Source organism: Glycine max, chromosome 12 (genome assembly GCF_000004515.6).
Source record: "Glycine max cultivar Williams 82 chromosome 12, Glycine_max_v4.0, whole genome shotgun sequence".
Lineage (NCBI taxonomy): Eukaryota > Viridiplantae > Streptophyta > Magnoliopsida > Fabales > Fabaceae > Glycine > Glycine max.
This window is the reverse complement of record NC_038248.2, coordinates 6,624,406-6,646,248: the sequence shown is the minus strand read 5'-3', so window position 1 is coordinate 6,646,248 and position 21,843 is coordinate 6,624,406. Positions and strand designations below refer to the sequence as shown.

The 21,843-nt window shown below is 31.9% G+C and overlaps 2 protein-coding genes across 3 annotated transcripts; one reads left to right on the top strand and one right to left on the bottom strand.

The window, feature by feature from the left end:
- The first annotated feature begins 8,159 nt into the window (after window positions 1-8,159).
- Window positions 8,160-13,382, top strand: LOC100789004 (aspartic proteinase 36). 2 transcript variants are annotated; one of them, XM_003539753.5, is made up of 10 exons: window positions 8,160-8,671; window positions 8,997-9,126; window positions 9,266-9,516; window positions 9,679-9,906; window positions 11,004-11,166; window positions 11,314-11,390; window positions 11,514-11,610; window positions 12,087-12,153; window positions 12,516-12,587; window positions 12,958-13,382. In XM_003539753.5, the coding sequence occupies exons 1-10, from the start codon at window positions 8,448-8,450 to the stop codon at window positions 13,116-13,118; spliced, it is 1,470 nt and encodes a 489-aa protein (XP_003539801.1). In that variant the 5' UTR covers window positions 8,160-8,447; the 3' UTR covers window positions 13,119-13,382. The 2 variants fall into 2 exon arrangements, with proteins under 2 accessions (XP_003539801.1, XP_014620086.1); XM_014764600.3 differs by having other exon boundaries at window positions 9,679-9,924.
- A 1,911-nt stretch (window positions 13,383-15,293) lies between these two features.
- LOC100805246 (protein argonaute 5) lies at window positions 15,294-21,421 on the bottom strand. The gene is made up of 22 exons (XM_006592233.4): window positions 20,555-21,421; window positions 20,148-20,371; window positions 19,888-20,043; window positions 19,633-19,766; window positions 19,426-19,532; window positions 19,181-19,284; window positions 18,753-18,891; window positions 18,537-18,653; window positions 18,350-18,457; window positions 18,203-18,274; window positions 17,666-17,788; window positions 17,418-17,577; window positions 17,223-17,344; window positions 16,955-17,092; window positions 16,729-16,871; window positions 16,588-16,650; window positions 16,429-16,492; window positions 16,205-16,340; window positions 16,030-16,103; window positions 15,833-15,927; window positions 15,711-15,742; window positions 15,294-15,635 (listed from the first exon to the last, which is right to left on the bottom strand). Exons 1-22 carry the CDS (start codon window positions 20,963-20,965, stop codon window positions 15,472-15,474), a joined length of 2,886 nt encoding a protein of 961 aa, XP_006592296.1. The 5' UTR covers window positions 20,966-21,421; the 3' UTR covers window positions 15,294-15,471.
- Window positions 21,422-21,843: the final 422 nt, after the last annotated feature.

Below are 21,843 nucleotides of genomic sequence, written 5' to 3'. Positions count from 1 at the left end.
CTTGTGTACTAGATGTAAATACAATGTGTCATGACATGTGTATTTATTGTGCAAATATTAGGAGAATCTAATCTTTGTGGGATAAGAATCTTTTAAGGGATTTTGAAAATAAATCATGAACATATTGTCTAGAAATCATTCATCATATGGTGCATGTGTTTTGAAGTAAAGGAGGTTTATGAACCTAACTAGAGAGGTCATGAATGAATTGACCTATAACTCTGACCTTAAGGGTGCAACGATTTGAAATTTCTTTTAAGTTCATGTTGATCACATGTGTGAAGCATCTTTACAAGGTTGAAACATCATGCATGTGTGTCTATGTGTGTATGGGACATTTGAAGTTGATGTGTGTTTTTGTGATACAATTCCTATAATGCATCTTATATCTTTATGCCTTCTTTGAGTTTTATGTATATTGTGAGATGCATCTCATTTCTCATTTGTTTGTGTTTAAACTCAATGTCACCTTTGCAGGAGAAACTCTATGAGGTCATGATGATGATGATATTGGAGGAGAGGCTTAGACCTATGTTTATTATCTTTTGTTTTTAGTTTTATTTTGGGATTATAAAGTTCTAAAAGGTTGTGACATTGAAAATTAGTTTTTATTGTTTTACGTCTATGATTTTGAAACTAAATTAACGATTTTATTTCTTAAAGTTGATTATGTTTTAAGGACTTATAAGACTAAATGTGGGCCAATATATTTTATTGACAATTAGAGTATTTATTTGAGTTTGAATTATTTGAGTTATATATGTGATGTCCTTTATCGCAAGATTATGAAAATTTTAGATTTATTACTTTATTCTGTAATAAATATTATTATTATTTTTATTTAATTATTAACTAAGCAAGTGAATGTGTTCACACTAACGATTAACATTTGTGATAAAAAATGATAAATATCCAATTTGGTTTTTAAGTTTGTTGAGCGTTGAAAGTTACGTCATAAAAAATTAAAATTTTATCCTTAAATTTATAAAAAGTCTAACAAATTCATCATGTCATCAATTTTTTTAATTAACCCAAATGAACGTGCTTATGTGATGCTGACTTAAAGGGACTAAATTGTCAACGAGTAAGTTCTGTTTTTTACTATTTTTTTTTTCTCCTTCTCTCCCTCTGATTCCTCCTCTATCTCTTTCTCCACAAACTTCCAGTTTCCTCCAATGGATTTCACTAATTCGAACAAAACTTTGTTGTTTCTCAAAGCCTCGAGCTTCCCCAAGAGCCACCAAAACTTCATGACTACAATTGAAACCTTGTCGTTGTGGAATGAAAAAAGTTTCAGCACCGTCTTGGTCTCCAATGGTGAATTCTCCTCTTCCACGTCCTCTTTTAGCTTGAAAATCTCCGCCATAAAGCACCTCTTTGGTGCCTTCAATTTTGACCTCTGCATTTATTGTTGTTCTCTCACCGTACATGCAAGACAACCGTCGATGTGTGCGTTCACTACTGTCAACGTCGTGGCTTTGGAATCACAACGCACCGAACAAACCAATTTCACATTCTCCTCTTCCTTCTTCGTTTGAATCCACAACACATCTGCTGCGCCAATTCCACCTTTGAGGATTGCAACTGCAAACTGAACTTAGGTAATTATGTTTGAAAATTCAAGAATACAATTTTTATTTATTTTTTATTTTTTAAGAGTCATCACCTTAGAAATTTAAGGAGTAAATTGGATATTTATCTTACATAAAAATCAATATGTGAAAGTCAAACGTTTTATTTAATTTTTTATTTTATTTTTTTGAGAAAAAAAAAAGTGCCATATGACTAACTTTGCAGTGATGATATAAAGCTTGTTGTACAGGTACTTCATACCTGTCCAGTGATTATTGTCCAGTTCGCTGACTCTTGTTAATGACAACTCACCAATTTAATTTCACGGAATCGCTGTATTTAAGCCATCTAAAAGCACAATTAAAATTTAACTTTTATATAATCTTATAATAAACATTTGTATGTTATCAAAAATTAAAATTATTATATATATATGACAAATTATTATAAATATATCTTGTAGAATAATTATTACAAAATTAATAATCTCACCACAATTTATATATTAAATTATTCTGTAAATTCTTGAATTATTTGAAAATTTTTAAGTAAATCTCTAAACTAAAATATTTTTAATCGTGTCCCTAAACTAAAAAAAAGTAGGGCCTGCAGTTGTTTATGGCAACTTAAAATAATTAGAAAATGATAATTTAGGACAATTTTAAAATTTAAGGAACTCGATCAAACAAATTTACATTACCAAGAACCCAATTAAAAATTTAGTTTGAGGGCCTATTTGTAAATTTCCAAATAATTTAACCATTTTATAATTAAATAATAGAATAAAATATTTTGCATTCTAATTAGTTTTTTATAATATTATTTCTATCTCATCTTATTATATTCCTTATTTTATTTTACATATAAGTTCAAAAAAATTATTTTACCTATTTTCTCTTTTTAATTACAACATAGTACAAATCTTTATAATAAATAATATTGGAAATCAACATGTCGTTAATATGAATGGTATGGTTGTACTTTCAGAAATACCTCAAATAAAATCTCAAATTTAAATTTTATAATTAAAAAAAATTCACTAGATCTAACCCATTAGAATCTCCATTAGAAATTAGTCGTCAAAAAAAAAAAAAAGCAGCTGCATTATTTATAATATCCGTTGTGAAATCAATTGAGGGGCGGATTGCACATCAATCGGTACTTTAGTTGTAAAGAATTCAAATAATCTTTTTTTCCTTTAAAGGATAAGAATTCAAATAATCATTGTAACGGAATCCATTCAAATCTTTATAACATGTATATATCCGAAAAGCATTGTCCTATCTAGACAGATAAGATAATATAGATTATTGATTACTTATTTGTTTACAGTTAGTTTATTCACTTTATTGTAATATTTATCCATTCTTTTAATTAATTTACCTATTTAAAATTGGTATCATTAAATTAACTAAACTTTATATCTCGTCTAAAACAAAACCTCCTTGAAGTTAGCTTGGAGTTATTCACCTGAAAATGTAGACTTTATTGATATGAGAAAAAAAATAAAGGTGCTAATAAAGTGGACAATTATTATTATACCGATCAACTGTTGTTTAATTTAACTTGTGAACTCTCTTAAAAAAAATTAACTTGTGAACTATATATATCTTTCACTAATTTCATTTCTTGATGTAATTAAATATAAATTTATCATCATTATAATTCACAAAAAAATATAACTTTTTAGGCCAAAAAAATATATAACTTGAACATTCAATTAATTGACACAATAAATCTAAATATGTAATAATTTATTTATTCACACATTAAATTTTTTACTTTTTATTACCAAATCAACTTAAAATAATATACATTAATTATATCATCATCTTACGTTTCAAAAACCCGAGGTCGCAAAGTTAGTTGATCAAGAGCAACTGTTTAAACTTTTAGCACTAACTTTGAAAAGAGAAATTATTTCCGAGATAAATAATTGTGGCATAGCAATTGTAAAGCAATTGTACTTTTGAACAAGTTAAAACCCAATTATTTTAATCAGTGCATGAAAGACATTAAGACAAGTGTCAAAGCATAAGTAAAAGCATTTTACCTGGAGATTTGCGTCAACTTGGAAAATTAAGATGACTTAATGATTAAGCTTAGATACGTAAAAAAAAAAAATTAATCCATTGTTATTGAGCAAATGTTTATTCTACTATAGTACATATATATTATGTGGATTGTTATAAAGTGTAGATAAAGTTGTCATTTTCAAAATAATAGTATTGCCACGATAATAGTACTGTCATAGTATAGGTGAGGAACCTAGAGATGCTTTTAACAATATGTAAAGTCAGAAATTGAGTTTTTTAGCTACATGCTTGGATAAGTAGCCTTGTAGTGGTATAAGTAGTTGTAAGAGTTTACTTAACACTCATCCAACAAATATCTTCACTTGCTATCATCAAGATAAAGATGGAAGTAGACTTTTGATTGCCAAGGCAAATTGCAAAATCAAAATAACTAGTTGCATGAAGTTGATTAGACTTCTTATTAGTTAATATATAACCCCTTGGTTTGTAAATATCTCATGATTTTCCAATGACCTAATTTTGGGTTGCTCAAGTAACTCCCTAAAACGTTAGCAATAATGATAATAAACTTCAGCATACATTAACTACCAACAATCAATTATTTCATATCAATCCTTTCTATATCATTTTGGCCTTTTGGGGACATTGAATTTTAGAGAATTTGCCACCTTTTTGAATAAGTGCAACACATAAGGAGAAAGAATGGATGTTAAACCTCATGAGAGGATCTTTTCAATATATCCATTACGAAATAATCCAAGAATGCCGCATGACCTATCATGTTAAATCTAGATGACCATGCCAAAACTAAAGTATCATTAAAATCCTTCGTAACAAAGTAGATACTTGACATTAACTTTCACTTTGTCAAAGGTAAATAGAATTACTAGCATGAAAAATGTTGTCGACTTACAAAACAACAATTATAAAATTACTCTCATAGTATTTAAGTAAATGCATTGATCATGAGGCGTTTTTTCTTATGCTAGAGGAGGTGAAAACTTGATCAAATTTATAATATCGTTGCCTATATGCCTAAAATTTAGTCCATAAATAGACTTTTTAATTTTGCAAATCAAATGCTCCTTGCCAATTTCAACAAAACCATTAGGTTGAACCATATAGACATCCTTAACAAAATCTTCATTTAGAACAAACATTTTCACATCCATAAATAGACTTTTTAATATCATTGCTTATATGCCTAAAATTTAGTCCATAAATAGACTTTTTAATCTTGCAAATCAAATGCTCCTTGCCAATTTCAACAAAACCATTAGGTTGAACCATATAGACATCCTCAACAGAATCTTCATTTAGAACAAACATTTTCACATCCATATGTCTAAATCAAGATGAGCAACCAAAGCCATGATAACTTGAAAGTCTCCTTATAATTAATGTCTCTTCTCTTTGACTAACCTTTTGCTCTTAGTTTAACTTTGTAATTATAGCCCTCAACTTTATCATTTGGACTATGCTTAGTCTTAAAAACCCATTTGCATCCACGTGATCCCAAACAATATTATGAGACTTGGAACACAATTCATCATGCATACCATTTAGCCAATAAAAAACATAAAAGCTAAAGTGATGGGATCATGTCACTATGAATATTAAACCTTTGCTCTTGAAGATACACTACATACTCATCTAAGTATAGAAGGTACATGTACTCTCCAAGATAATCTCAATAGATTAATTTGTGTATATTGTTTAGGAATTACTATTTTAGAGAAATATTGTTTTTGAATTTAATTGTGATACATCTAAAAACAATTTACACTCTCATACAATTATGAATTAATATGTATAATAAAATCATTAAATTTTGTAATAATTATTTTAAAAGTCATATGCAAGTTGGTTTTTAAATAGTTAATAGTATAAAAATCTTTATAATTGACAATACATCAAAATTAGACTCGTTATTTTTTAAGATCAATTAAATTGAACTCATATTATAAACGATTCAGTGTTTGTTTGTAAAATATTAAATTATGAAAATAATGATTTTTAATTTTCATAAAAAATAAAAAAATAATAATTATTTCTCTAAAATAAATTAAGTCGGCCATGTGAATTTAAGAACAATTCCATCATTAAAAATGCGTGTGTTCATTAAGTATGATCAATACAAACTTAAAATTTGTTAAAGCAGTGAGAATAAAACAACAAATTAATTAAAGCCATTATCTCCCTTGTCATGTGGTCCATCAAATCCTCATCTCTTTCTATTATTTGGATTTGTTTTAGGACTCAAAGTTTCAATCCCCTGTTTACCGAATATTTATTGATTTTGTAAACAATTAATCTCTTCCGAAAAACAAACTAACTGATTACTTTTAATATAATTTTTTTCCAATCATTTCTTTTCTATTTAGACCCAAAACTATTTTAATGGATTTTACATATTCCCTCCACTAGAGGTAATTCTACTCAAGTCAAATACAACAATTATAAATTGCAAAATTTTAATTTTTTCATCCCAATAATACAAAAAAATTTAAAAAAATTATTCAAATAATGCAATCCAAAAATTATTTACACAAATAATACAAATTACTATTTAAGATCAGAAATCAACTTCTCAACGTATTATTTTTTTATATTGTGCACTATAGAGGATAGTTGATATAAATATTATATCGTGTAAATTTGATTAAACACTATTTTTTAATTTATGACAAAGTATAATTTTTTTTGAATAATATTTAAGAAAAATGTATATATTTAAATACTTAATATAAATATAAATGGTACAAATTAATGTGCAAGATGAAAAATTGATTCTCCCAAATTGATTTCTTACTTCTTTTTTTTCATTTTGACATTGTGAGATTGATTTGACAATGTCACAACGTGTAACGGGTTTTTTTTTTCGTAAGACGTTCTTACTACATTGGTTCCTAAGGAATTGTTGTAAGGCCCTTTTTTCTTAAGAAATACGGTTTAGAATGTGTTTTTTTTATAACTTATTTCAGTTTTTGTTTTTTTAAATAGTTTTCTATTTTATTTGTTACAGTTTTTTTTTTAAAAATAACTTTTTTTAGTTCACTAATTTATATATATATTAAATTATAAAAAATATAATTTATATAGAATAACATTTAATAACAATACATATATTTAAATAATTAATATAAATATAATTTTGTTAAATATTTGTGAAAAAAAATATATTTAAGTGATCTAATTATTTTACCTAAACAAATCAAATAAATAAAACATGTTAAATTTTAACAGTATTATTTTTTAAAATAGTATTGTAGATTAATTTATATTTAAATACTCATAGTTTTCATCAATGCAAACTATTAAAATTAAACATGTTTTAGTTCACTAATTTATATATATATTAAATTATAAAAAATATAATTTATATAGAATAACATTTAATAACAATACATATATTTATATTAAATATTTAAGTATATCCATTTTTCTTAAATACTATTTTATATAAATTATATTTTTATAATTTAATATATATAAATTAGTGAACTAAAAAAAATTAAAACTAATAAAAACATTTTTTTAAATACTGTAACAAACAAAATAGAATTTTTTTAAAATAACAGTTAATTTTTTTAAAAATAAATGTAAAAAAAACATAAAATTATTTAAAAAATCAAAAAAGAAAACTAAAATAAGTAAAAAAACAAAATAAACATTTTGAAATGTGTTTTTTAGAAAAAGGCCTTACAACATCAATTTTTATCATAACCATATGGTGTATGAAACAATATTTAAAAAGTTCTTTTTTAAAAAAATAAAAATAAACACATCATGAAATCATATGATGTATGATACAATATTCATATCATACATCCTCTATCGCACACGATAAAAAACAATAATAATACGTGAAATCGGTTTCCAAAGAATCAATTTCACAACATACAAATGAAAAAAAAAAAATTAAAGGTGAGAAATCAATTTGGAGAGAATCGATTTCTCATCTTAAATAGTGATTTTTATCATTTATGTCAATAACTTTTGGGTTGTATTATTTGAATAATTTCTTAACTTTTTTGTATTATTGGACTGAAAAAATTCACAAAATTCTTCTTTCTGCTATTTAAAACCACACATACCTATAACTTGACTTCAAAATCATTAATTAAATTAAAATAATTCTAGGTGAGTTGATTTATGTATTTGATAGTAAAATATAATTTTACTCATACGGTTGTACTTTTGCAAGATATTGTTAGTTGCTAAGACCTACTGAAAAAACTAATTAAAAATAATAAATATGTAATAACATGAGAATTTAATCATTACTGATAATATAAAATATTTTATATTATTATTTAATCATAAATAATTATTAATATAATTTTTAAAATAATTATTATAAAAATCAATAATAATATATGAATGATTGTAACTAGATGATGAAAAACTTTTTATATTGTCCATGAATAACCTTTTTCTCATGAAATAATAATAATAATATTCCGAAAGTACATTTTGTTTTAATGCTCGAACGAACCTAAAGTACTACTATAAAAGATGTATGAGGCGCTGCAGTAAATGTTTATACTTGTCTACAATAAATAGTAGTAAGTTTACGTAATCCATTATTATTGTATATGTGAACGAAACTTGCAACCAGCAGCAACTATCAGGTTCGTTGAGGTTAGAACACAACACACTTTCTCTCTCTTTGTCTCTCTCTCTAGAATCACGATCATGAAGTACAGCAACAACAGCACCACCAATTTCTGCGCCGCGTTGTTTTTTGTTCTCATATTCCATTAGTGTCAGTGTCACTGTCTCTATTCCGCTTCACTTTCCCTTCTTCTTCTTCCACTCTTTCCAACCGACACAAAAATGGAAACGGTGGCCGCCGCTTTTTTCTTCGCCGCCGTGGTTCTGTCGGCGGTTGGCGGGTCGCCGGTGACTCTGACGCTGGAAAGAGCGTTCCCTTCGAATGATGGGGTGGAATTGAGTGAGCTCAGAGCGAGGGACAGCCTCAGACATCGTAGAATGTTGCAGTCTACTAACTACGTTGTAGATTTCCCTGTCAAAGGCACCTTCGATCCCTCACAAGTCGGGTAATTCTATCACCTCCTTTTCTAAATTTTGCTTTTTTGGGTCAATTTCTCTCATGGTTGTCATTAAATTTCTTATATTAGTCATGTGTGGCTCTCAATTCTGAGTTTTTTCTTTATGTTTTTGATATAAATTTTGAATGCTAGTTGTCTTTATAATGGTAGAAGAATGTATGGTTTTTGAATTTCTCTCCTTCTGATTCTAATCTTTTGCTTTACGTTTTGTGCTCTCAATTCAATGATTTCTTATTTGGAAAAAGGAATATATATATATATATATATATATATATATATATATATATATTAAAAATTTTGGCTTCTTCCACAGGCTTTACTATACAAAGGTGAAATTGGGTACTCCTCCAAGGGAATTCTATGTGCAGATTGACACTGGCAGTGATGTTCTCTGGGTTAGTTGTGGGTCCTGCAACGGTTGTCCTCAGACAAGTGGGCTCCAAGTAAATTTAATTTCCCTGCTCCCTATTAATTAGTTAGTTATAGTTAATTCAGTACTCAGTTTTTATGACAATTTGATCAATGTACTTTTGGGATATGTGAATACTAATTGAGTATCACCATTGCTGGATTTGGTTGCAGATTCAGCTCAATTACTTTGATCCTCGGAGTTCATCAACATCTTCGTTGATCTCTTGTTCAGACCGAAGGTGCAGGAGTGGAGTACAGACCTCGGATGCAAGCTGTTCCAGTCAGAACAACCAGTGCACTTACACATTTCAGTATGGAGATGGTAGTGGGACATCAGGCTATTATGTCTCAGACTTGATGCATTTTGCTGGTATTTTTGAGGGAACCTTGACAACAAATTCTTCGGCATCTGTAGTTTTTGGGTGAGCTATCATGAGTTTGAAATAACTGACCTCATCAAGTAGGATAAGACTTTTGTTGTTGTTGTTGTGTCGTGAGTCTGAAATAGTTCAAAATAGCATTCCCATGTATTTGTTAGTTTAAACTTGGAAAGCATTGCCTTATAATGTTGTGCTGTGGAACAGTTGTAGCATCCTGCAGACTGGGGACTTAACAAAGTCTGAGAGAGCAGTTGATGGGATATTCGGATTTGGGCAACAGGGCATGTCTGTCATTTCCCAACTCTCGTTGCAGGGAATAGCACCAAGAGTGTTCTCCCATTGCCTGAAAGGAGATAATAGTGGTGGGGGCGTATTGGTTCTTGGTGAAATTGTGGAGCCAAACATAGTTTATAGTCCACTTGTTCAATCACAGTACGTTCATTTGTTAGAGTATGCTACATTTCAATTTCTTTATATCGATTATTTATTTGTGGTTTTCTCATGTGCTATATACATGCTGCTCATCGGCTGAATTCTTTGGTAAATGTAGTGCTCCTTGATGGATTTAATGAAATTTTAATATGATATTTATCCTTTAGATTATCTATTTGACTTGAAGATAAAAAATTTTGGTCAAGTGTTGACTTCTGTTGATCTTTTGTATGAGATGGAAAAAGCAAGCTCATAAGTTGATGGTGCTTCCTGTCTTAGTTCTTAGGAACCTAATAAGTCAAATAAATAAAATCAATTTATAATATCTAGCACACCAGTTAGGAATATGATTGTGAAAATGTTCACCTGAAGATTATTTGGCACTTTGATGGTTTGTCACTGTACCAATTAACATCTATAGAACTATGGAATGGATGGAGTGTTTTCAATATTTGCAATGTACTTGGGTGCCTGCTCCTGGAAAGGTGCCTTGTGTAAGGTCAAAGAATTTTCATTTAGGGATTACTGGTTGATGAAGTGGTTCTATTTATTTTATATTGTGCAAATGGTTAAGCGTCAAAGCCATTGAAATTAGTCATCAATAGCCAGAAAGAGAGCATGTTCCATCTCGAATCAGAGTCATTTACTTCTTGTTTAAGCTTTTGATACTCTTCAATTCATTTCTATTTGTATAAAGCGTGATCTTTACCTCAAGTTAGCAAAACTTATTTTATAGATTTTAAGCCTTGAATAGCTTGACAACTAAGTGTCTTAGCCAACCTTCGTTCCACTGTGGGTGCATAGTTCTTAATAAGTGTCATTTGGTACGTGAAGTGCTTTTTTTTTTTTTTCACTAGGAATTTATAGATAAATAGTGATTCGGGCACGATTTTGGATTTTAGAACTCTATCATGGTTACTGATTTTTTATTTTTGCCAAAAATTTGCATTCATTATTGCTTACTTAAATATTGCATGGTTGAATAAGAATTTTAAAATCCAAATATATTACTAAAATTATTTGTATTGAAATGGCTTTGAAAGAATATTCTTTGTGAACAATGGTTAGACTAATTGCTTCCTTGGCAAATATTTCAGGCCACATTACAATTTAAATCTGCAGAGCATCTCTGTTAATGGCCAAATTGTGCCAATTGCCCCTGCAGTTTTTGCTACATCAAACAACAGAGGTACCATTGTTGATTCTGGAACAACTTTGGCATACCTTGCAGAAGAGGCTTACAATCCCTTTGTCAATGCGGTGAGTTCTGTTAGGTAATTTCTTTTCATCCAATTGATCAATAATAGATAATTCTTTGATTCTTCATGTGTGATTAGCAATAGTGACATTATTTTTTCTTTTTAGGAAATTTGTCAATAATTAACAGCAAAATTATTGTTGATGCAGATTACAGCTCTTGTTCCACAATCTGTACGCAGTGTTCTTTCCAGAGGAAATCAGTGTTACTTAATAACCACCTCCAGGTTAGGTTGAACTGTTCATAGACATTTTGTTGATTTCCAACATTCTTCTATTCATGTTTGGATGCTAAAAATTGAAGGTTTTGACACTCTTTGTCTATCTCTTTCTGGCTATTCTGTGTTTAGCAATGTTGACATTTTTCCACAAGTAAGTCTGAACTTCGCTGGTGGTGCATCTCTGGTTTTAAGACCACAGGATTACCTTATGCAGCAGAATTATATTGTAAGTATTCAAGCTTTAATTTCCTTTTATTCAATTTTCAAAGGATTAATGTCTGGATTACATGATCTGCAAAGATATTGATAGATCTAAATATCCAATAATTTGTTGTGGTCTAGCAAAATTATCCTGCAGTAGCAACTACCGTGGAAGTTCCTTTTGTAGTTTTGTTATATTTGTTTAAATCTTATCATTTTTAATGCCTTGCCGGCTCCCTTCTGGGTAAGGGTGGGTGTGGGGAGGAAAACGCTGCATCTCTTCTAATTCTCATTTTAAAATTGAACTTTTATCATTGGGAAAGTTTAGGAGTTAGGACACATCCCAGAGCTACTCTGTGGTTATTTACTCTGGACAGTTTTGGCTGCTGCTTTGACAAAATATCTTCCTTTATTGTTCATGAGACTTACTATTATACTTTCTCTAATTGTCTATGGTGCATGTTATCTAACTCATAAAAGATATTATCCCGTGTGTTGCAGGGCGAGGGATCAGTGTGGTGTATTGGCTTTCAGAGAATTCCGGGGCAAAGTATAACTATTCTAGGAGGTATAATGCTAGTTTGGAAACTTTAGTCCTATGTCCGTGCTGTTTTATACTGATATATCATAAGGATACATAAAACAAGTTTTTCATGTGATTGAAGTTCAAATAACAATTGTTGGATAAGAAAATCCTTATATTGATTAATGCTTTATATAAACCCACAATAGTATGGAATCAAATTATTGTCCTTACATTCTTGCTGCTATTGAGGCTTAAACATTAGAACTAATAACTATATATTCTTAATCTGACAGAATATCAATTAAAAAATATTCTTGTTTGTAAATTATTGTTATCGGGTAACTATCATGTTATGTTTTTCTTCAAGATTTTGATACTGACAACATTGCACTCTTTTGTGGCAGACCTCGTATTAAAAGACAAAATTTTTGTCTACGATCTTGCTGGTCAACGCATTGGATGGGCTAACTATGATTGTGAGTATCACCTACACTACACTGAAGGGACATAGAGAATAACGTGTAAATAAGGATTCCTTGTACTTATGAAATAAGGCTTCTTTACAGAGCAGGTCCAAGGATAAGGCTATTAAAGCTCAAAACTTTAATCCCACCAACAAAAAACTATTTGTTAAATTTTTATGAAGTTAAAAAAACCACATATATTCACAAAATGGCCCAACATATATAGCTCTCTCATTTAAAGTAAACAAGTATCTTTCAAATTTTGTTTTAGGTCTTGTTCACCATTGGGTCAGCGCTGCTTCTTTAAGGTTGTGTTACATTGTATGTGTTTTAGGCTACATCATATTCTAATATGTTTTTCAATTTAAATTCATTAATATAGGTTCATTGCCGGTTAATGTATCTGCATCAGCTGGTAGGGGCAGAAGTGAGTTTGTGGACGCGGGAGAGCTAAGTGGCAGCTCTTCTTTACGTGCTGGGCTTCACATGTTGATAAATACACTGTTCCTTGCTCTCTTCATGCACATAACTTTAATTTTGTAGCATGTGGAATTGGAACTGATATTCTTTTTTGCTATGTATATTCTCTTGCCGCTATATAATTGCGGCATTGTGCAAGACCACACGTTACTACTTGGATTGTTGCTTGTGTTTTTTTTTCCTACACAGTATAGGGTTGTCTGTTTTAGCTTCATGTGTTTATGTAAGTCACTCATTTTGCCTCTCGGGGATTTTGTATTTTTGTAGCATTGTAAATTAACATGATTATTGATTGAAATTTGAAACGAAGATACAAGTTATACCTCATTTTTGGAGTTTTCATCTTCAAATCTCCCTTAATCGGGAACAAAATGATAAATTATATTTCAAAAACATTCTGTTGTTCCTGCTTCAAACAAAAAATATGCATTGACATATAAAAAACTAAAGCTTATTAAAAATGAAGTAAACCAATAAAGTATTCTTATACTGTGAACTCTACTCACCAGGGTTAGAGACAAAAATTTTAAGGCAAACAAATTCATGGAAATCACATTCATCTAATCTCACAACTCTAAACTCTTGAACCACCGGATAAAAACTAACAAACATTAGTTGATAAAAAAAAAAAACAAACAAACTCTTGAACCAGATGAATTCTTATAAATAAGCTTCGGTGAATATCAGGGTTCAACGCATCTTATGAAATATTAGATGTTAATAAAAAAAAAACTCGAAATTAGGATATGGTTTCTGTGGTCCAAAATTAGTAAACGTCTACAAGACCAATTCGCCATTGAACCACACCACGGACATTTCAAATTGAGAAATAAAATAATTAGTCACATTCACTACCACTTCTTCATTGTCATCATATAGATATGTACTAACTACAAAGTAAAAACTCAAGAATCAAGATCGATGATAAGATAACTTAGCCATACCTTCATAGAAAGTCTTTTTTAAATGTTGATTCTCCATGTGCTCTACCCTTGTCAGTTGCCCTTACAAAGTTGGTTTTAAGATTTATGTTCATTAACTTTTATATTTGAATGATCATTCATTTTATTTTATAAGCAAAACTTATTATTCCAACTTGCATAAAATATGCATGAGCTGAAAGATTGGAAAGAGGCATAGTACATATGAAGCTATTTATACAGCCCCACCCGTTTACACTATCAAATTATCTCTCTTCAAGAACTCCTACACGGTTAACAACCTCTCTCATTAATATAAAATTTTCACGTCCCTTTTCCATGAGGAAATTAACATTACCACCGTCTTGGTCTCGCAAGTCGCAAGGCACATGTTTGTCACTCTAATTGGACTTGTCTTGCTCCACCATATTTCTTGCATTGAGATACTTCCCTCACCTTTTCTTCCTTCATCATCTACCTCGTGACCTTCATTTGTTATTTGCTTCACCTCCTTTCTATCCTCCACGCCTTGTGTGACTTTCACTTAATGAAGGTGTAAGTTAGACCCGTGTTGTAACCAAATCACTTGCCGGAGGACGCTAAACATTATTTGTTGTTATATTGTATGAAATGAATCAATATTTTCATACAATATAACAACATATGTGCACAAACTACTGTTTCGTCTCTCATGACAAGGGATTCGATTCGGTCCAAAGATATCAGGCTAAAAAAAATTACTTACACCATGTTCCAATTGCCAATTAGATAGCCAAACAAGTTGGGCGCCGTATAAGCTCCAAACGCTATTTCTAAGTAATCCCTCAATTGAATCGTAAAAAGTTGACCACAATATTTTACAACTTAAAACATTTTAGCGAAGAATGGTATGGAACAAGTGGTAAACAGGGCGTTGTGGGTGGCAAAGTTGAAGAGCAAATAGGAAATTTTTAAAATAGCATTTGGGTTGTGAGTTGCAGTCAATCACAAATTACGAGCTTTCCATTTTAATACATGAGTAATATCAAATTCATTCAATAATTTTACATCAATTATATGATTAAAATTTACCGACAATTTGAATGCTTCGTAACTAGAGAGATCATAGTTAAGCAGAAAGTTTAGCATGCTTAGATTTCTCATACAAATAAAGGATAATTGTGAACTATCTGAAACTTCAAATGCATCACTATATTAAGACTAAATCCACATCCATAATCCAGGCTGCAAAAATTGCTCCAATTGTGTCTCAACAAAACCATTCAAGTATTCAGGTGAGAGCTACAACTCTACTGATGCTAGGAATGAGGCCAAGATATATTCGAACCGAAAGCTAACTGAACTTTGTATATTAACTGAACTTTGAATGTAGCAGCAACAAATTAAAAAAAAAAAAAAAAGATAGCAAAATGTTTATAAAGTAGCTCTATAAAGCCCAAAATCATACATAACCTCATATCAATATCCCCCCATCTTCACAAAAGCATCTCACAGGCTTAACAGAAAAACATCACATCTTTCACATTTTCCTTAACCGAAGGCAATCTAACCTCACAGTTAGCAGCCCGGCCTCCACTTGCAGAACCAGAATCTGATGTTGCAACTTCAATGTAACAGCGAGCCCTGAAGGCAGCCAAATGTGCATAATACACAGGTGGAACTGCAAACAAAATCAACTCCGGATGAAATGTATAATCAAGATATATGTGGAATAAAAAAATGTTAAGTGTCAAACCTATTGAGACTGATCGAGTACACCTTGCATACCTGAAAAATTAAAATACATATTTCTAGAGATTGATAATAGTAGTAGAGTAATAATAATAGCAAAAAACAGCAGTGTGGAAGGAGAATTACGTATAACACAAATTATTAGTAAACATTTGCAACCCGTCAGCAGTGAAGTTGTTTTCATCGAACAGCACATGATAATGTGTTGGTCGACTAGTTCCCTGAAAAAAAAAATAGTACAGTCAAAATAGAGAACCTGTCAAATGCCCTTGGAACAATAAAATAGCATAATGAAGTTAATCCATCTTAGAGTACTGTATTACTTGCATTCCAGCATGACTGTTGAGGTAAAAATCAAACTCCCGAGGGTGGCATATGTGTGTGTCTACGACAGTCCCTTTAACAATAAAGTACACTAAATCAATAAATTTAAGGAGGAGAGAGGGGTGGACGTGTGAAATGCAATACCGCCAAATACAAATACAAGAGATGAAAAACCTGGCATTATATTTCCACTTTTATTTGTCTGATCATGACTTCCATGATCTACAGGAAATAACCTTGTGTGGTGTCGTTTTTGGACCACCACAAAAGTAACACGGGGTAAATAGCCTTCTTGTAGTGAAGCACAAGCCTGAAACAAGAAAACATAAAACACACAACATTCGTGAAGATGGAAAATATATCATGAACAAGAAGAGCAGTAAAGCAGTTTTTCATACCCGCCGTATTGCATCCATCTCGTACAGCAAAACCTGGCTGAATTGGCCCTCACTTACTCCATCCCTGTTGAGCACAAATTGAAATTGAAAAACAATTATTATATTAAATATGTAAATAAAAAGAAAAATATATAAATTTAAGTTTAAAAAAAATCCAACCTGTAGAATATAATCCTCTCTGGCTTCTGATTAGTAGACAAACGGAAAGCGCGAAGTAACTCCCTGAAAAAGAGGCAAGAAAATCAATTGGATTCCTCTATTACAAGTGGCAATACAACATCAATCCCCTGTCCCCAGGACCTGATAATTCCCGAATGCACCTTCCCCTTCACAGGATCTTCACATGTATTATAAAGATCTTGGATGATTTCTTCACGGTGAGTCTGAGCAGAAACAACTCCTCTGTACCTTGTTACATAAGGCCAATCCATAGATGCAACTACCTATACCAACATTCAACAATTAAACAGAATAAAAATGGCACCCAATAAAAAAAACTGCAAATAGGGCTGGAAAGAGAAGTTACTGCAGCAATAGAAGGACTAGAATCTTCCCCTGGCTGTGGATGTGTTACATCCGCACCCAAGATTAATGTAGGTCTGTCAGACACACGAGGAATTATTCTAGCAATTGCATCATTCAATACTGTGTTACTGCCACCAACCTATATAAACATTGACAGGTTTAATATTTAAAAGAAACCAAAAAAATTACTGAAACAAAGAGTTATTTATTGGCTAACTTCAAAAAGCAACCAAAAAGTTTACAAAGAGTTATTATTGGATAACTTCAACCTTCACATTTATCTTGAGGGCCACATTTTCAAGATATTGTGGCTTCATCTGGCAAACATGCCTCGGCTGACAACACTGAGACACTATTCCTAGCTCAGTTTCACAAATACGCTTTATTTTTTCTGCCAAAACAAGAACAATTTAACATGATAAAATCAAATTAGAGTGTTCAGTTTGAACATAGAAGACACTTACCATAGGACCCCTCGAAATCTGGCAAAATTATGATCAACAATTGGAGTCTTCCTTGGTTTGCTAGTCTTGTAATAGACTGCTTATGCAAATTTACAAGAGCACTCTCTATTTGACTACTTTGAGCAGATGTTATGGGCAGTAAAGGCTTTGAATTAAAACGCTGGTATAAATTCCAAACAGAAAGAAATTTCTCAACAATGCAGCCATAAGATAACCACACTAACAAATGACACAAGCTAGCATCATACCATGCCCTTGTTACTACACATTCTGGCCAACTTATGACAAAATGCACTTGGAAACTCTCTGTTTATTTTTCCAGAAAAGTTGAGGCAAGTCCAATGTTCCACAACACCAGCATTAAACATTTTCTACAAAATATAACAAGGGACTAAATCTTTGTTCTGCTGTAAACAAATTATTATATAATAAAACTAAGTGATTTACAATACTGTAATTGAAAATAAATTATAATTTCCTATATTCACTACATTATATAGCACACTACCCATATCTAACATAAATATGACAGATCCCTTCACTAGAACATTGACAACTTAAACAAAGATAAAATAACTTTTAACATATATTTTAAGAATGAACCTGAATGCCACATAAAAATCATTATTAGATTACTTAGTTTCATAAAAAGAACACACAAGTATCATTTATCTAAGAAAAATCATACTCTTCAATAGCCTAAGTCATTCAAAGAGGCCACAGCAGTATTTTTAAAACATTTGTTTAGTTTCTATCAACACAAAAAAGTACATTCAAAGATTCACCTTATCAATCATATTCCATTGGCCCATTTTGGGTTCAACACTTGATTCTCTACCTGTGTCATGATATTTTAGCTGCAGTAACAAAAAAAAATTAGATGTTATAAAATAAAACTTGTCAAATTATGTCAAGGAAAATCATATGTATACCATTGGTGCAGGAAGAACTCGAGCATCAAGCAATGCTGGATCCTCCCTCACTTGAATTCCAAAGTGACTCACAAATTTGTCTGTGCTGAAATTACTTTGCCTCACCACCTGTCAAATAGCAAAATGTTAGTCTCAAGACAAATACACAACATACATTCGTGCATTAATACTACTTTACAAAAGGTACCTGTCTGATAGAGTTTTCTCTATCACGAGGACGCTGACAAGATGCCCTTAAAAGATTAGTTACTTGCTCCTCATTCAATCTCTTTGTATATCTTTGTCCAGCCACAATTTGACAAAGCTACAATAGAAAACAACGAGTCGTAATCAGGGCTTAGGCAAAAATAACTAGTTGATGTTTATCATAAATATAAATAGCAAGAGTGGGGCAGAGATAAACCTCCATAGGCAGAAAAATTGGTTTAATGTCACTACCAGCTTGAAGAGCAGGAAGAAGCGTATGCTTCAACACAATATTGTATTTCTCATGAAAATATTGAACAACTGAGCTTTTTGTTCTATTGTCATCAAGAGTAAACCTTAAAGATACCAAACAATAACACATCCAATAAATAGATTAATCAAATTACGAGCCTGTGCATTTTACATGCAATCAAGTATCAAGTATAATAACAGAGAAGACTTTTTGCCATATAGAAATGAACTAATTAATTTATGATAAAGGAAAGAAGGGCGACAATTCAATTTCAGACCAGAGAAAAAAAACACTATTCATTTTACTCCCATGTGAATGTTTTTTCCTCCACCTTGAGAATCTAAATAGGAAAAACAACAATTAAAATGGAAGCAATAGCATAACTTGCTCACATTAACTTTCTGAGTTGTTCTTTTGTGACTCCAGTGATCTTGTAACGTCTAAGATTCTTTCCATGAGTCACTTCTACCTTCACTCCTCTCAGTACTCTCTTAAGCTGAAAGATAGAAAAGCTAGTTCGCTCATTTACTTATCCAACCAACCCTTGTTCATTTTCACAGAACTAATTAGCAGGCATGCATAAGCAAAATGTATCCTAAATATGAACAATCAACAACATAAAATCTAACACAAATACCTTGATTCGATCCTGATCAGGCAAAGGCCTGGAAGGATTGGCCCTAAAATGACTTTCAATGAAATCAATCACAGGAATAGGCTCATAAAAAGCCCTCGCCGACACATCTGCAACACAAGTATAATCAGTTGACAAAGACAGCATTATTCAAGGTACTCAAAGATGTATTAACAAACAACAATTAACAATAAGAGAAGTAAAACCAACTAATGTTAAGAGACAGGCCCATCTGAGTTGGGCGAAGGCTCTGGTAATAGCCCCTCCAGTACTCCGTTCCGCTACCAAGCGATCCAGGTTTCCCCAAAGAAGGTGAGAAGAACGATCTTCCCACAACAACGAACCTACATTTTACAAAAAAAAAAAGAAAGAAAAAAAAGTCAGTAAGACACAGAAAACAACAAATCAAAATCAAACCAACCAAACAACAAGCATCAATAATATTAAAAATAGCATATACCCTACCTTTCAGACGGTGTAGCACGCAGAACAACATCAAGAGCCTGGATAGTCTCATAAGGACAATCCAACTGACGGCGCCTGAGAAACTGACTGAGGTGGTGAATGTCAGTTCTGGAAGCAAGCCTGATGGTGACTCTATACTCGCGTTCACGTTTTTTCCTAAGAGAAACAAAAAATAACCAGCGATTGATCAAATAATAATAATAATAATAATAATGATGACGAGGACAAAAATATCAAAGACACGCTTTAAAAAAAAGCACCTAGTAGGAGAGGAAGAAGACGACGAGCCTGGTTCATCGTCGTCTTTTAGCACGATCACAAAATCCTTAGATTCGAAGGGCAAGGATCCAGCGGTGAAAAGACTCTTTCCCCCATCGTAGGCTGGTATGCGATTTCCGAGAATCTTTTCACGATGCGCTTGCACAAGCAAAGTCATAACATCTCTAGAAACCTTCTTCGAAGTAATCTCAGGATTGATAGAGACCTAATCATACAATAAACACTCTCTCAGAACCATTATCTAGGTGTTTCTTCTCAATCGCACACGTAAAAAATCAAACAAACAACACTAACGTTTAACCAGAAAATCAAAACAGAACAAACTAAAAACAATAAAACGATGAAATCGTTAAGAATAAAATGCATGAGTTAGGTTTAGTTTACGAACGTCATAATGAAATAGATCTTGTTCGGCGACTTGGACTTGAAAATGATTCGCTCGAACTTTGATTTTCTCCCCAGCAAGACCGAACCCTGGCCGTTCCTTGAACCTCACCGCCTTCGACGACGACGGCGCCGAAGGTTGCATTGTAAGTTGCTTTTCGACCGCGGAAGTGAGAGATTCCACCGCCGGAGGTGGCAACGCAGCACGAAAAGGCGCGGCGCCGGACGGAACGCCGATGGTGGAAGCCGGAGGAGGAGCAGATGGTGCATTCACCAGAGAAGGCGCGGGAACGGAGGATTCTCCGCGTCCACGGCCGCGTCCTCTTCCGGGAGGAGAAGGCACCGCCGCCGCCGCGGACGGTGGCGCTTGACGGCGTGAATCTGGTTGCTGCTTGGAGCCACCGCGAGGAGACATTTTTTGAGAGAGAAAGAGAAATTGAAGGGAATGTTTGTTTGGTATTACGAAGTGTTGTTGGCGTGAGCGGGGAGAGGCAACGTACTATTGCTGGTATTGCAGCGAAGGTAACAGTTTCGAATGGAAGAAAGGTCGTCATCTTTTTCTTTTTTTTATTTGCAGTTGGTAGTAAACTATACAAATACAAATGAGTAGAATCCAGAAAAAACTTTACGAATGAGTGAGAGTGGGTGATTACTGAATATCGTGCACTCCCTTTCTGGGTAGAGTGTGGTGAAAAAATAAGGAAAATATCAAGAGAAAATAATTATCTTTTTTAAAAAAATTAATTTTAAAATTAGAATCTAATTTTTTTCTTGCTCCTATTTTGTTTTTATGGATAAATACGCCGTTTGTAGAAATGAATTGAGGTGAGCGCATTAAAGGCTTAAGATAAATACTTGTAAGAAAATTTACAGCGAAATTTTCGAGTTCGAACGTAACATCAATGATTACTTGTGTCAGTAACTTCAATTGAATTAACAATAATAAGGTGCGTATCTCTATTTAAGAGTGGTACAGTACAATATTACTAGTTTTTAAATTTGGTTATTGCATAGTATGCCTTAAAATCAGCATTACATTTTATAATTGGTGGGAATTTTCTTTTGCCCGATGGCAAAGCCAAACCGACATTAAGGAGTAACCAATAAATAAGGAGGTGGTGGAGTGAAATCGGTCCTATGACAAGCAGAATCTGTCCTATGAAATTAGTCTCACATATTAAGAAAGATTGTCTTAATTTTTAATCACAAAATAAACAAAATTTAGGAGCAATAATAGTTTAGTTAGTTTTAACATTATTTTTAATTAAAATTAAATTTTTAACAACTCATGCA

Excerpts from the sequence above, each read along its gene's own strand:
- LOC100789004 (XM_014764600.3), top strand. The coding sequence starts at position 8,448 with ATGGAAACGGTGGCCGCCGCTTTTTTCTTCGCCGCCGTGGTTCTGTCG. Across the intron at positions 8,672-8,996 it reads TTCGATCCCTCACAAGTCGG|GCTTTACTATACAAAGGTGA; the intron begins GTAATTCTATCA and ends CTTCTTCCACAG. Across the intron at positions 9,925-11,003 it reads CAGTACGTTCATTTGTTAGA|GCCACATTACAATTTAAATC; the intron begins GTATGCTACATT and ends CAAATATTTCAG.
- LOC100805246 (XM_006592233.4), bottom strand. The coding sequence starts at position 20,965 with ATGTCTCCTCGCGGTGGCTCCAAGCAGCAACCAGATTCACGCCGTCAA. Across the intron at positions 16,872-16,954 it reads CTAGTCCTTCTATTGCTGCA|GTAGTTGCATCTATGGATTG; the intron begins GTAACTTCTCTT and ends ATGTTGGTATAG. Across the intron at positions 15,636-15,710 it reads TACTCGATCAGTCTCAATAG|TTCCACCTGTGTATTATGCA; the intron begins GTTTGACACTTA and ends TTTTGTTTGCAG.